At 43.9% G+C, this 13,881-nt stretch overlaps 4 protein-coding genes across 4 annotated transcripts; 2 read left to right on the top strand and 2 right to left on the bottom strand.

Moving 5' to 3' along the window:
• Positions 1-492: 492 nt before the first annotated feature.
• On the bottom strand, positions 493-1,389 carry Bfra_000783 (putative pre-rrna-processing protein pno1 protein; the record flags this gene model as incomplete). Its single annotated transcript, XM_037331227.1, has 3 exons — positions 493-1,050; positions 1,111-1,250; positions 1,314-1,389. The coding sequence occupies 3 exons, from the start codon at positions 1,387-1,389 to the stop codon at positions 493-495; spliced, it is 774 nt and encodes a 257-aa protein (XP_037197560.1).
• Positions 1,390-1,743: 354 nt separating this feature from the next.
• On the top strand, positions 1,744-3,956 carry Bfra_000782 (putative mitochondrial distribution and morphology protein; the record flags this gene model as incomplete). Its single annotated transcript, XM_037331226.1, has 2 exons — positions 1,744-2,539; positions 2,590-3,956. The coding sequence occupies 2 exons, from the start codon at positions 1,744-1,746 to the stop codon at positions 3,954-3,956; spliced, it is 2,163 nt and encodes a 720-aa protein (XP_037197559.1).
• Positions 3,957-6,147: 2,191 nt separating this feature from the next.
• Positions 6,148-8,014, top strand: Bfra_000781 (putative allantoate permease protein; the record flags this gene model as incomplete). Its single annotated transcript, XM_037331225.1, has 4 exons — positions 6,148-6,480; positions 6,531-6,624; positions 6,684-6,883; positions 6,938-8,014. 4 exons carry the CDS (start codon positions 6,148-6,150, stop codon positions 8,012-8,014), a joined length of 1,704 nt encoding a protein of 567 aa, XP_037197558.1.
• An 830-nt stretch (positions 8,015-8,844) lies between these two features.
• On the bottom strand, positions 8,845-13,043 carry Bfra_000780 (putative aaa family atpase protein; the record flags this gene model as incomplete). The annotated part of the gene is made up of 9 exons (XM_037331224.1): positions 8,845-9,568; positions 9,623-9,803; positions 9,859-10,048; positions 10,111-10,488; positions 10,539-11,341; positions 11,392-11,514; positions 11,577-12,134; positions 12,195-12,645; positions 12,723-13,043. 9 exons carry the CDS (start codon positions 13,041-13,043, stop codon positions 8,845-8,847), a joined length of 3,729 nt encoding a protein of 1,242 aa, XP_037197557.1.
• Between the last annotated feature and the right edge of the window lie 838 nt (positions 13,044-13,881).

Below are 13,881 nucleotides of genomic sequence, written 5' to 3'. Positions count from 1 at the left end.
TTGGGGTAATAGACATTAAGGTCACCAGCGTCAAACATCTAGACCTGAACGTTTCGAAGGAGATGACATGGTATCGCATTTTTCTCACGTTTCTGTTTTCGTTTGGACAATTTCAATATTCGTGTAGGCGTAGGAAGATATTAGAAAACTCCAAAGATAGGTGGCCATTTTCCTCCATGTACGTTAAACTCAATCTTCGAACATGTAGGGCAGCCGAGGAAATTAATATCAACAGCTTTAAATTAGATCTCATATCTTCTTGACATGTTTGCTTGTATGAGGCTATAATAGGCAATGGGGTTCCAATTAAGTTCTGAATTTCTTGGATACTAAAGATCCTCTCTCGATCTACATGACCTCAAATAGGAATATATAATGCATTCGTGAATGCCAGAATGATACTTTTCCCTGTATATTCCCTTCCCCGAACACCACCGCAACGCCTAGTAAATGAAAATCCATGTCGTAAGTCTAGCCAATGCATTCTAGCTTTTAAAATCTCTCCTTCATTCTGCTAGCAACAGTTCTTAAATTGCCGTAAACCTTTCCAGGTGGGCTACCCAAAATCAGACTAACAATGGCCTCTCTCGCAATGTGGATATTCTTGAAGCCTCCCAAAATGTGGATTTTGCTATCTGCAAGAACCACTCTTGTGCGACTCGCATTCTCAATTGCAAATTTGGTCTTTCCATCTTTGCCTGCGATACGGCCGATGGCTCTTCCCAAATGCTCACCTTGCAGTGTCTTTACATCCTTAATCTCAAAAGTCTGAATGTAAAGATCGTCAAGTCGTAATAATGCAATAGCATCATCGACATCAAAACCTAACGAAAAGGCCTTGACGAAATCCTCGCCCTTTTGTAAAGATCCAGTATCGGTAGTGTGTTTGGAGGTACGGAGTTCAACGGCTTTATTTTTGATATTCATGCGGACTTGGAGTTTGAGATGCTCGACGAGAGGAGGGTAGATCTTAGGCCAGGCGGCTTTGAGAGGTGTCATTCGGTGTGGAGGAATGGGAACTTTTCGAGTTTCGACTCGGGTTGCTGGGTCCTGTTATCTTTGTTAGAACCGCATGCGCTTTTTGACAGTAGCATAGATTGAGAGCCGTACAATATTCTTGGCTGGTGCAAATCGGGGTCGTCCTTCTTCATCAATGTGCATTTCGCTATTGTCGGTGGCTGGAGGCAAAATGGTATCCAGATCTGCAGAAGTAACTTCTGGTGCATCTAATAAGAATTCGTCATCTTGATCTGGAACGACATTAGCTACTATTCCCGCAATGCGCATAGTGACAGCGTCATAAGATTAATTACTTTGATCGGGTGCTGGCACGTTAGTAGCTTCAGCAAGCTCTTCTGGTCTTCTCAACAAAGCTGTGGGTGCAGGCATTTTCTCTTGTCGGATTGCGTATGGTGGAGTTGAACAATATCTTCGTGAAAATATTCGTTATGTAGTTGGAATATAAGTCTTTTTTCTGAATGTCGATTTTAATGTTCGTAGTCAGTCGATCAAATTGGAAAAAATATTTAGTGGGGGTATGGATGCGATAGAGAATTTACTGATAAGATCACTAGCGTCTTCATTAGTGCCAAAAATTCCAAAAGGCGCATCCGGAAAAGCCCATCGTCATTCATTCTCTCGCGTGCCTTCATTTTTCAATTTCTGTTCCAAGATACGAGTGTTGAGGAAGGATTCTACGACTTCAACAGTCTTGTTTCAATCTTTCAGGATGAGCTGGAGGTTATGTCGACAAACATAAAACCTAGGTTATGGTCCCAGTTATGGGATCAAGCAAGTTCACTCGCTGCAACAAAGACATGTAAAGAATCTATACGACCTTACATATCTAATTCGATTCTACTAAATACTACTCGTCGCGCATTTTCGCAATCAAAAATCAGGTCCTTCTACAGCTCTTCCCCCAAGACTCAAGTTCGAAAGAGTTTTGCCTATGGCGGGGTCTTCTTCCTTGATTTGAGCTCAGGTACCTCCGCAACACCCTCGATAGCATCATGTACAACCACAGTGGAGAAGACTCTATATTCAGCATCATCGTTACCAAGACGACCTTTGACAACATTTCTTCAACAAGAATGGCGACGTGAGATCCATTCAAGTAGTCGGCGGAGGGCAAGAGGTTATGCGAGAAGAAATAAAAGCTCTGCATCAAATTTACAAAATGCTCGGAAGACACCCCAAGAAACCCACAACCCCTCACAGATTACCCCGCCAGTAAAGGAATCGGTCACGGATGCTAACATTCCACACTCTACCTCGAGCAAGTACCATCTTCCTCACATGCCAAAGATGCCCCATCGGCCGACGAGAGAGGAATTACTCGCCGCAGCAACGGGATTTTGGTCTCGATTGAAGGTTCGGTTCAAGTGGTTTACGATTAGAGGCGGGCGACCGTGGAATGTTGACGATTGGAGTGCTTTTGTTTCATGGTTTGTCTTGGGAAACATAGCCTGGATTTTTATCGGAACCACAACTTTCTTCTCTCTTGTTATCCTATCTATCAACACTGTTGTCGCTCAAGGTAAGAGCCATAAAAATATGAGGATTATACAATGACTGACTCTAGATTAGAAACATTGGCAAGATGGGTGGGTGATTACCTTACACATTCGGCAGGGATCAAGGTCGTTTTCGAATCTGCCATCGTGCCGCGATGGAAAGATGGAGTAATTACGTTCCGGAATGTGTTTGTCTCAAGGAGACCAGGACAAGGGAAGACCAAGTTTAGCAAGGGTTCGTCTTTGAGTGCTGCGGCTGCCGCTGCCTCTCAACGGCAGGTGGATACAGAGGGGAAAAAGGAGGAAGAGGAGGACACAAACTACACCCAGTTTGACGTCACTCTCGATACAGTCAATGTCACTTTATCATTTGTCAAGTGGTGGAACGGCAAAGGACTTCTTCGGGATGTAGAAATCAAGGGTGTCCGAGGAGTAATAGATAGAACTTCGGTTCATTGGGGCGATGAATACATCGACCCTAAATCGTTTCGCCATGAGCATAACCCCGGCGATTTCGAGATAGATTCTTTCAAACTAGAGGATCTCTTGGTTACCGTGCATCAACCCAATGGTTTCCGACCCTTCTCTGTCAGTATCTTCTCATGCGATCTGCCCCAGCTACGAAAACAATGGCTATTCTATGATTTCCTTTCGGCGAGCAATATGTCTGGTGCCTTTGACGGATCTCTTTTCACAATTCATCCTCGACAGATCCACGGGTTTGCTGGCTCGCACGCTCTTGACTCTTCTGGAAATGACGGGTCAAGCCTTTGGAAAAAGCAAAGTCGTCTCCGCATAGATGGCCTCAAAATTGACCATTTAAATCGAGGAGTGGAAGGGCCGTTTGGCTGGATTCATGAAGGAAATGTTGACATTGTTTCTGATGTCATGCTTCCAACTGAAGCGGATGACAGCATCGCCAAGGTGATGTCCGACTTTTACGACCGAATGGAAGAAGCTGTAACATCTAATCGTTATTTCCACATCCTCGAAAACAACCCACGTACAGAACAACCAGACACATCCGCTGAGCCCGATGCTTCGGCGGAGAAACTCTCTCACGATGACAATAAACGCTACATTGTCATGGACCTTCGCATTCATCTTAATGACGTGAAAGCAGCCGTGCCACTCTTCACTCGCGACTTATCTTACGTTAATCAGGCCCTGATTCGACCCATCGTCGCCTATATCAACGCGAAGAAAACATTTATACCCATAAATTGTCGAATCGTGAAACGAGCTAGTGATTTTGATGGTAGCTGGACCATCTTCGATAGCGGATTAATGGATGATATGTCTGCAGAGACTTATGAAGCATTTGCGAAAGATGTGGTAGACAGTCAGGCCCGCCTGCGTCGGTTGAAAAAGGTGGGGTTTTGGTCAATTTCTATGGCAATCCAGGCAATATTTATGGGCATGGCTGGAAATGTTGCTTGAATTGACAATTGATTGAACTTATGAATGGCCTTGTTCAGGGCCTGCATGCAAGGTCATGAGACTCTCCTCTTACCATGAGGTACGATGACCTTTTTGTATAAAATGGTGTGGCAATGGATGGGCAGTGCATAGCTTGGTTTTGCTTTTATGGTTGAATTGGCATGGCGTTTAGATATCCCCCTCAAAAAAACGGATTAGCAGGTGGGAGAACAGGAGTTTGGGACTTGATGCGTGCTCGTACACGTCTACGCGCGCATCTCTATAGAATAATGTGATGCAAATGGAATTAGATACATTTCCTGATGTCAGTCTTTACTCCCGCCTTCATTCACGTAATGATAGTTTGTAACATCCAATTTTGAAAGGTCGGCTCGTTCACCTCATCGTCATCGTATATAAGTCTACCTACAATCAACGCCTAGACAACAAAACATATCGAAGTCATAGAAGATATCAAGCCTAGAACTAGGTAGTAAACCTTCAGACTTAAATCAAGCACTCTTGGGTTGGTTTAAGCGATTATTGGTGGTCAATCATGATTTGCAGGTGCGATTCAAGTGGAAGAACCAAAATGATCTTGGGTAAGTTTTTTTTGCAGTACCCCATAGGTCGGTTGTACTAATATTGATAAATATAGCTTTCTGGGACAACCGTTCAACTTTCCACGCGGCCACAGATGATCTTGAAGGACAGGGTAAAAGATATGGTGTCAGAGCCGTTAGCGTTGGAGAAAAGCCATTTTTCGACCCCGAGAGCAAGTCTAGAAGAGATGCCCTAGGCATTAGATGTAAATAGCTGCTCGATAGTACAATGAATAACATGAATAAAATGATCGATATAAATCCTTACAATCTGTCATTGGACAAATTCACCCGCTTGTGCTTGTGTCTAGGTAGATATAGTCATGTATGTAGTTATGAACACGGGTGAATGAGTCACTTGCCGTCTGGTCGCGAACATTCATAGCGCCATATAAAGATAGAACTTATGGCTCGTAACAATCCTTATTCATGAGTGTCCCAAAAAATAATATAGCTCATTCAGATTGTACTTCTTTTCCATTCGAGGGTGTTCATCTTGGAGACAGAAAGTCGTGGATGTGGACATTGACCATAAAGTTCTCGTTCACGTGATCAAAAATTAAGGCATTTCTCCACCACGGCTGCCATCAGAACTTCACTCCAACAATGGATATTGAATTGACATACATACAGATCACAATGCAAAGACGGTGAGATTGACGATTGAGAACAGCGGAAGCCAAGCTATTGGCAGCATACTATCTACACATTTCACAACCGACGGGAGAAATCTCATCCATTCATGTAATTGTGTTTTTAATTTTTTCTTCTGAAAATTGAATCGATCGCGAAACAATTACGAAAGTCCGGGGACAGATGACAACATATGTTCTTACAGGCATTACGTGCCATATGCACACCCAACCACTCTCCCGTTACATCGATTCTCCAACTTTGTAGCTTCTCATGCAGACGGAACATCATATGTGCCCTCAGTACTGATAAGAGTTTCGTGCTTGTGGCCAATGCTTGTGCCTTGAGCTCCTTTCGTCGACAGAAGGGTAAACTATTGGGACGGGCTTTTATGGCGACAAGTGCGCTAGAGATTCTCTCATCGAATACTCACTATGAATTCTTTCTCTCAAGGGCTTCCATGACTGCTTTGGAGCATGTCCCGGAATATACTCTCTTATGGTGGCGCCCGAGAATTTCATATGTCTACGCAGCATGCGTTTGACAGTTAGCAGATTCCATGTATTAGCATAATTTATGCGTCATTCAAAAGCACACCATGGGCTTATCTGGTATCAAGACGTGAAAACTTTGTTAGTTTTAACTGTTTTCATTTTTCGGGGAGATTATTACGAGGTAGAGGTAGGTCTCGATCCGAGATTATGGATAATGTCGCTGCATTGTCTTTGCCACAAAGGTTTGACTGCGATTTTACTCCGAGATACCTCTATTGTGTGATTTCCAGTGGATCTTTCTCAATAATTGTCTGCCCTCGGTAGTCCCGCACACCTGCAGTCTCTCTTGGCCTTTCGCACCAATCACAATATAGCTGATATTGTAGCATGAGCATATCTTTGAACCATCGTATGGTATAAGTATCTAGTTTTCTACATCTCAATACCGATCAAGTGAGAGATCAAAGTCGCACATACTCGAAGATGTCTAAACTTGCCGCAGACAAGACGGAGCCTAAGAGTGGTGCCGCGCGACAACCAGATGACTCGCTTCAGTACGAGGAAGTAACAACTTTTGGCGACCCAGTTCCTGTTAAAAATGCAACTTTTGTTTCCACGGGCTCCGACTCAGATGAAGATGGATCCGCTTTTGCCAAAAATCCTTTTTTAGACCCCGATGTAAGGGAACACTGGACTGCGGTTTACGAAAAATCGCAATATGAATGTCGGCATGCCTTTGACCCCAATTTCACTTGGACTGAGGAGGAAGAGCGGCGATTGGTTCGAAGACTAGATTGGCGAGTTTGTCTCTGGGCTGTAAGTCTGGAATCTCGGAATCTTTTAGATCATTGTTGACAACATTCCAGTGTGTAATGTTCTTCGGTTTACAAGTCGATCGTGGGAACTTAACACAAGCCGTCGCAGATAATTTGTTGGATGACCTGAGCTTGAGTACAAATGGTACGTTGGTTATATATCTCCTCTTATATGGAAAGTGCTCTGGGGTTAACATTACCTAGATTACAACTTCGGCAACCAAATCTTTCTGTTCTCGTTCTTACTAGCCGAATTACCTTCACAGTTGATTTCCAAGAAGATTGGACCCGATAGATGGATTCCGATGCAGATAACCCTTTGGTCGGTAGTTGCCATGTCTCAGTGTGCGCTCAAAGGAAAATCTGGATTCTATGCCACACGGAGTATGCTGGGTCTTCTCGAGGTAGTTCTCACCATAAATTCCCAGCTTGACAGTTCGAAACTCACCAATTGATAGGGCGGGTTTATCCCAGACATCGTTTTGTGGCTATCATACTTTTATACTTCTAAGGAACTTCCTGTCCGACTCAGTTTCTTCTGGACTACACTTTCCGGAACCACTATCATCACATCGATTCTTGCTTTTGCTCTACTTCATCTACGGGGTGTATCAGGATGGGCAGGATGGCGTTGGCTGTTCCTAATTGAGGGCTTGATTACTTTGCTAGTTGGCCTTTCTTCTTTCTTCATGATGCCAGCGTCTGCAGTCCAAACGAAAGCATGGTTTCGACCAAAAGGCTGGTTTACTGATCGTGAGATATCCATCGTCGTCAATCGAGTTCTCCGAGATGACCCTTCAAAGGGCGATATGCACAACCGGCAAGCAATTACACCAAAGAAACTCTGGAACGCAGCAAAGGATTACGACCTTTGGCCACTGTATGCTATCGGGTTGATCGCATATATTCCTCAATCCCCACCTACTTCCTACATTACTCTCACCCTGAAGAACCTGGGTTTCAGCACATTCAACACCAACTTATTGACAATACCTTATTCAGCCTTCCACATTATCACGCTACTTCTTATTACACAACTATCTGAGCGCGTCAACGAAAGAACTCTGGTCTCCATGATACAACCGCTATGGACCCTCCCATGTATCATCGCGCTTCGCTTTTGGCCAGGTTCAGGAGTCCAGGCTTGGAACACATACGCACTAGTCACAGTGCTTCTCTCATATCCTTATTGCCACGCCATTCTCGTAGCATGGACTTCCAAAAATTCTAACAATGTTGGCACTCGCTCTGTTTCCTCTGCTCTGTACAACATGGCAGTGCAACTGGGAAATATCTGCGCAAACTTCATTTACAGAACTGATGATAAGCCGCTATATCATCGTGGTAATACGCAATTGATCATTATAAATATTGCGGCCATTGCAGTGTTCTTGTTTACGAAATTTTACTATATAATGAGGAACAAGCAGAGGGATAAGGTGTGGAATGCCATGACCGCCGAGGAACAGCAGGATTACAAGAGGAATACGAAATTGGCTGGGAGTTCAAGATTAGATTTTAGATTTGCGCATTAGATGGTAGGTAGATGGCCTTGCTTTGTGTTACGATCATCGATAATTATAGTTTGTACCTAAGATATCAACTACTTCTATGTCGAGATATGGCCATGTGAATGATTTTAGTTTGATGTCTGTTCTTTTTGCTTGGTTTTATTGCAGCACTAGTGTTGATGTGTATGCATGATTATTCTCATTTCTACTTTCCATCGCTTCTCATCTCCTGGGGTACAGGACGGAAAAATACTTGATGGCGCGTACTTAAGAGAGTGGAAGAGGAGCAATCACTTCTTACGAGGATTATATCGGATGGGAAATGTTCAAATCTAGCTAAGAAGTAGGAATGAGTAATCAGATCTGGTGTTGAACTGGGATGGGAATATGATATTAGAAAACTATCATCTGAACCTATAATTCAATCTCATATACCTTTCTCATAAATATCGTCCTGCTAGAAACAGCTCCTTCCACTTTACTTTGCATAACTTTAGACTGAAGGGGTGTTGTCTACTTGTAGGTAGCTCTCAGAAGCGGAAAAGGAGAGGTTTCGTGCCCACAAAATCTTGGATAAGTTAAACAGCGTTCGCTTATCTGAATGTAACGAGTGAAGATAGTAAGAGCAACAAAATGAAATATATTCCATTACCCTAATAATCAATAATTATCAAGCAAGAATGGTATACGCAGAAAAAACAACAGAACAATTCCTCCCAGACTTCGATGCAAACGTGAATACGCATGCAACGCTCCATACATATAAGTTAAAAAGAAAGACATTTCTGTACAAAACAGACGCTCGCTACCGCGGATTATATATAAATCATAACTCATAACTCGTCAATCATCAATCATAACCCAGCAACACTCATTAAATCCTCCACGCCATCAAAAGGGTCATCATCTGCATCTTCCACAACCCCTTTCATTGCTTCTCCCGCGTTTCTTTTGTCTTCTTCATCTGAATCGTCGTATCCTCCTGCATCGTTGACTGCATACTGTAATTCTTCGAATCCCATTGGGATGCCCTTCCATAGAGCTAGTTGTCTGGCTGTTCTGACGGCATGGCCGATTGCATGGCCGTTGAGCTTGTACTTAGCTAGCGTAGATATATTTGCGCGAAGCTCAGTGATGTTGATCGTAGAGGGATTGAAGAGAGATTCTAGTGATTCAAGCTGCGTGATGTGAGATTCCCATATCTTAGTTCGTTGGGTCAAAGTGAGAGGAGCATAGCGAAGGGAAAGCTGAATGCGGGATTTGAGCGCCTCGTCCACAGCAGAAATGGAAGAACTCGTCAAAATGACAATCCCGTTGTACGATTCAAGTGCCCGCAAAAATACAGAAACTAATGCGTTGCGACGAAGGTCTCCCAAAGTTCGTTTCTCGAGGAACAACTCGGCTTCTTCGAGGAGTATGACGCATTTCCAAACTCTTCCTAGATAAAAGATTTGTTGGAGAGATTTTTGTAAGGCCTCTGGTGTAGTTGCTATCTCGCTACATGGAACTATGTAGAGTGGTCTCTCGACTACTTCGGCTACACTTTCCGCTGTCATAGTTTTACCGGTGCCAGAAGAGCTATTGATCTATTGTTAGCCTAGAATTTGAAGGTCTGAGCTATATATCATTTACCCATGCAATAAAATGACTGAGCCAGTTCCCTTCCTGCCAGCGAGACTTGGACTTTGTTCGTCTTTGATTTGATTCGCGACTAAAGCTGTAATGAGAATCTTCATGTCGTTGTCTCCGGCCAATGTTTCAAATGCATCCTTGTTCCATTTGACCGCATACATGCGACTAACTTCGAGATCGACTAAGAAGCTAAATTAGCAAACGAGGCTATCATCAATGGGTCCGATGTTACATACCCCATTTCTTTTCTTGTATATTGAATCCAACAATCGTGTTAGGCAAAAGCAAGGTGAAAACTCCCTCTGGTGGCACGTCGGACGCCATGGCCAAGGGACCTAAATCATCACGATTGGGTGCTTTGGCGCCAGCAGATTTTGGGTGCAACTTCTTGTACGTCTTGATATCAACCATGTACCTGGACTGCCCCTGTGAGTGAACTTGATGTTAGCTAGCCTATTAAAGTAGACTTGATCATCGGAATTGCTTACAATGGTTTCTACAGACTCATCTTCTTCACTATAATATATGTAGCACGCGTTACGGAACTTCCAGAACATTTCTCCTTGTTTCCTAAGCGATGTGCCAATGGTGGGGTCGGCGTAGCGCATTGGGTAAGTTCCGAGAGCGGTGATTTTTATAATCTCTTCTGGCGTTTTGAAATCATCGATTGTAATCAATTCAACATTCTCTTGGAAGAGGCCATCAAATGACCAAGAAGATACGAGCAAGGAAGTTGTCAACGTAGCTGGCTCTCCAGTCCCATTCGTGCTTCCTGCTACTGGCAGATGAAGCCATGATTTAGTTAAGTAAGCTTTCGTCTTTCCTACATCATGTTTTTCAGTGCGTAGTATGACGGTGTCAGGGCTCTAGTAACGGTGTTAGTCGACTGTCAGTTTTGGTCCAAGAATTCACTTACGTAAAGATAGCACAAATATGTGCGCGTGATTTTCCCCTGACTTAGAAGCGCATCGACTACGGCATATTCGGGCCCAAAACTTTCGTTGACATATTCTACAAAAGAATTTACACGAGTCAAAAGCTCGGGTTTTAGCTGACGTCTTCGCTCTTCCAAAGGAGCTCTTTGATGATAAAACCATGGATATGGTGCCTTAAACTCAGTCCCAACATTAAATGAAGGGTAATATGGATTCTCTTGAATATTCTGCCTAGTAAGTCTTTTGAGACCGGCAGATAGCTCACTACCGACCAAGCACACTGACTCGCCTTCGAGGAACTCTGCAAGTTGACTCTCGTCATTTAAACCAGCTTGTTCCGAGTCTCCAGGTTGAAGTTTTATGTTATTCTCTGGCTTCAATAAGTCGATCTTGGATTTGCAGCAGGCATAGTCTTTGTATACAATAAAAGACAAATTTGTATATTGCTGCGTATGTAGAGCAATATTTCGTACAACCATGCTGCCATGAATATGGCCACTAGTGGGGCCGTCCTTCACCAGCCAAGGAGTATCCAAAAACATGTGGGTCTGCCCATTCTGATGGCATCTGACTCGATAAATCGTATGATAAGGTAAGGCTAACTTTTCTTGATTAGCATCCTGAGCGTCGGGCAAAAGCTTGCTTCTGGTCATTTCCAACATCTTGAAAAGGTCTTCGTCATGGCTATCCGATGGTGCATTGAATAGCTGGCAAAGCTGCGATCTCCAATCAACGAAATTATTATGGCGATGAAGGGTGGGCGACGACATCGATCCGTGGATTGCTGGTAATTGGTCAGTAGGCATTAGCAAATATGAACATCGATTTACTCACGTGGTCTACGGTTGTCCATAGCTTGCTCAAACTGATGTTCAGAACTATATCCTCCTGCATGACCACGAGTGGAATTTCCATGAGATTCTGGAGTGAAATTCGATGGATTAGGAATTGTAGTTGCTAGGACGAATTAGCATTGCCAATGAAAGATGCCAAAGAATAGAATCGAATTCATAACATACGCGGACTAAAATCTCCTTGAGAATTTTGATCATAGCCATAATTCGGGTGGCCCATATCATGCTCGTGACGGGGGCCATATGTTTCATGCCCGTGCCCTCCATGGTGGCCTTGTTGGACTGGTGCGATTTGTCCGGCTAGCGCATGGCCGAAAGTTTTGGGACTGCTGTGGGTATTATTCTGTGGCGCATATGACATTTGGCGGCGACTATTGCTTGACAGACTGTCGGGAGTTGGGTAATTCTTTTGCGGAATCCTATTGTTATGACTCCAGAGTTCTGAGCCATTCGCATGTGAGAGATCATGCCCCTGTTCTATGTTTTGTTGACTGGCATCTTGCCGCGACTGAGAAGAATATGACACAGGATGGAGTCTAGAAGATTGAGATCCCGACTCCGCTAACTGTAGAGCTGTTGATTCTTGAAGATTCTGGACAATATTGGTGTTATTCCGAGCAGGTTTAGGTGCCGCCCATTGCGTAGGTGCAGCCTGCGGCGATTGGGACTTTTGATGTGGAGGAGATGTGATCTGATTATGTCTGTATCTCTCCGAGAGCTGACCTGTGGGTGCATGAGTTTAGCTTCAAATTCTAGCCTCGGGTATTAAATATCTATACTCACTGTTCACAGATGGTTGTGTTCCAGAATTGGCCGTATTGTTCTCGAACGCCGATCTCTCGGCAGCCTGCTTATTAGCCGGTCCCCTGTTTCTATCTGCATATTGCCTGAGATTCGTTGTGTAGTTAGATCGAGTATTATTCGCTTGATAAGGCATGTGTGAATTAGAGAAGATAGGACCAGGACGAAAGTCAGATATTGGAGCTGTTGGAATAGGTGGTGGCGGAGAAGGAGTTATTTGCGTACTATCGAGCTGTCGTATTGATGGAGAGGGGGATCGAGGGGGATTTTCGGTGGGTGGAGAATCGGAGCGATTTCTGGGACGAGTATGGTGCCAGGAGTCAGGCCCATCTGTTATTTGACGTGTCTGCGGCAAAGACGGCTGCTGGGCACGATGCAATTGAGCAGCGTAATTTGTATGCTCTATTATAGGGCTTCCAGAGTTTCCAGGCGGCTTTCGATTGATCAGTCTGGGACTTCACTAGGTTACAAAAGAGGGAATTGGGAAGGCCTCCTTTCAATCAGACTCACTAGATATAGATTGTAGTTGTACTTTTCTGCTAATGTAGCAAGTAGCTTTTGTTCATCATCTTCACTTTCTCTACTTATATTTTGTGGCCCAAATTGTGCAACGTTGTCGATAACATTCTCATCTGCCTCGTCTGTGACAGTTGCTTGTGCTCGACGATTTCGAATGTATTCTTGAGCCTCGCGTTGTCTGTCCATTGCTTTTTCCGATGGGCTTGAATCTCGATGGGAAGTGTCGTTCTGCGTTGCAGGTCCTCGATCCATTTCCGAATAATGCTCTGAATCTCTCGCCTTATCAGAGGCAGCCACATCTATGTTCTCCATGTATGGACAATATTACAGCCTTGTTGCTTGGTATCAGAAGAAGTATCCACATGAAATGGGCCAATTTTTTGTATAACTGTTCTGCAGTAGTTTACTATGGGCTGGGAATTAGAAGCACGAATTAGATTTGTTGACGGATGATCACCTGCAGGTCTATTGGTGTCACTATGAAGATGCAGCTGGCAATACAAACAGAAGGGAAATTCTTTCGCAATGGGAAAGAAGGAAACTTCAGAACGAAAAGAAGGGAAGAAAAAAAACGAGGCTGTCAATCGAATGTGACGCATTTCGAGACCCATGCCTGCAGATTGCTGCCCTATGCATTGACTTGGTCGGGTCGGGCCCCACACATTACTGAATAAGGTCTATGCCAACGCACTGAACAGAGAGAAATCCCATCGGATGTTTTCATACAGCCTACAGGCTATTTGAGAAAGCACATCAGTACCAGATTTGAGATACGCGGCATGCGTAAAAGGCGGTCAAGAGTAATCAGTTTGTGGTAACGGGGCTGCCAGCCCCAGCGGGGTCAAAAGAGTGGGTTCTTGTAACTGAGATCCACCTCATGGTGAACACTTCGTGCATTTAAAATATAATAAGAACAGCAATGAAGGAATACATAAACTTAGCTTTATATTTTTGGGATAGGTGTGTATTTGATATCCAGTGTCTGTGACCACTGACTGTAGGCTTCACAAGATACTATACAAACAGGCCGTTGATATCGTAAAATGTATGCTGACAAAAAATGCAATGCGACGTTCCTTCAGGCCTGTATCGTGGGCCACTTGGCTTTTATTGGTCGAAGCAAAGCTTACATCTGTACGAGTGTATAACT

The sequence above is a fragment of the Botrytis fragariae genome (assembly GCF_013461495.1).
Source record: "Botrytis fragariae strain BVB16 chromosome Unknown tig00000001, whole genome shotgun sequence".
NCBI classification, from domain to species: Eukaryota; Fungi; Ascomycota; class Leotiomycetes; order Helotiales; family Sclerotiniaceae; genus Botrytis; species Botrytis fragariae.
This window is presented reverse-complemented; position numbering and strand designations above follow the sequence as displayed.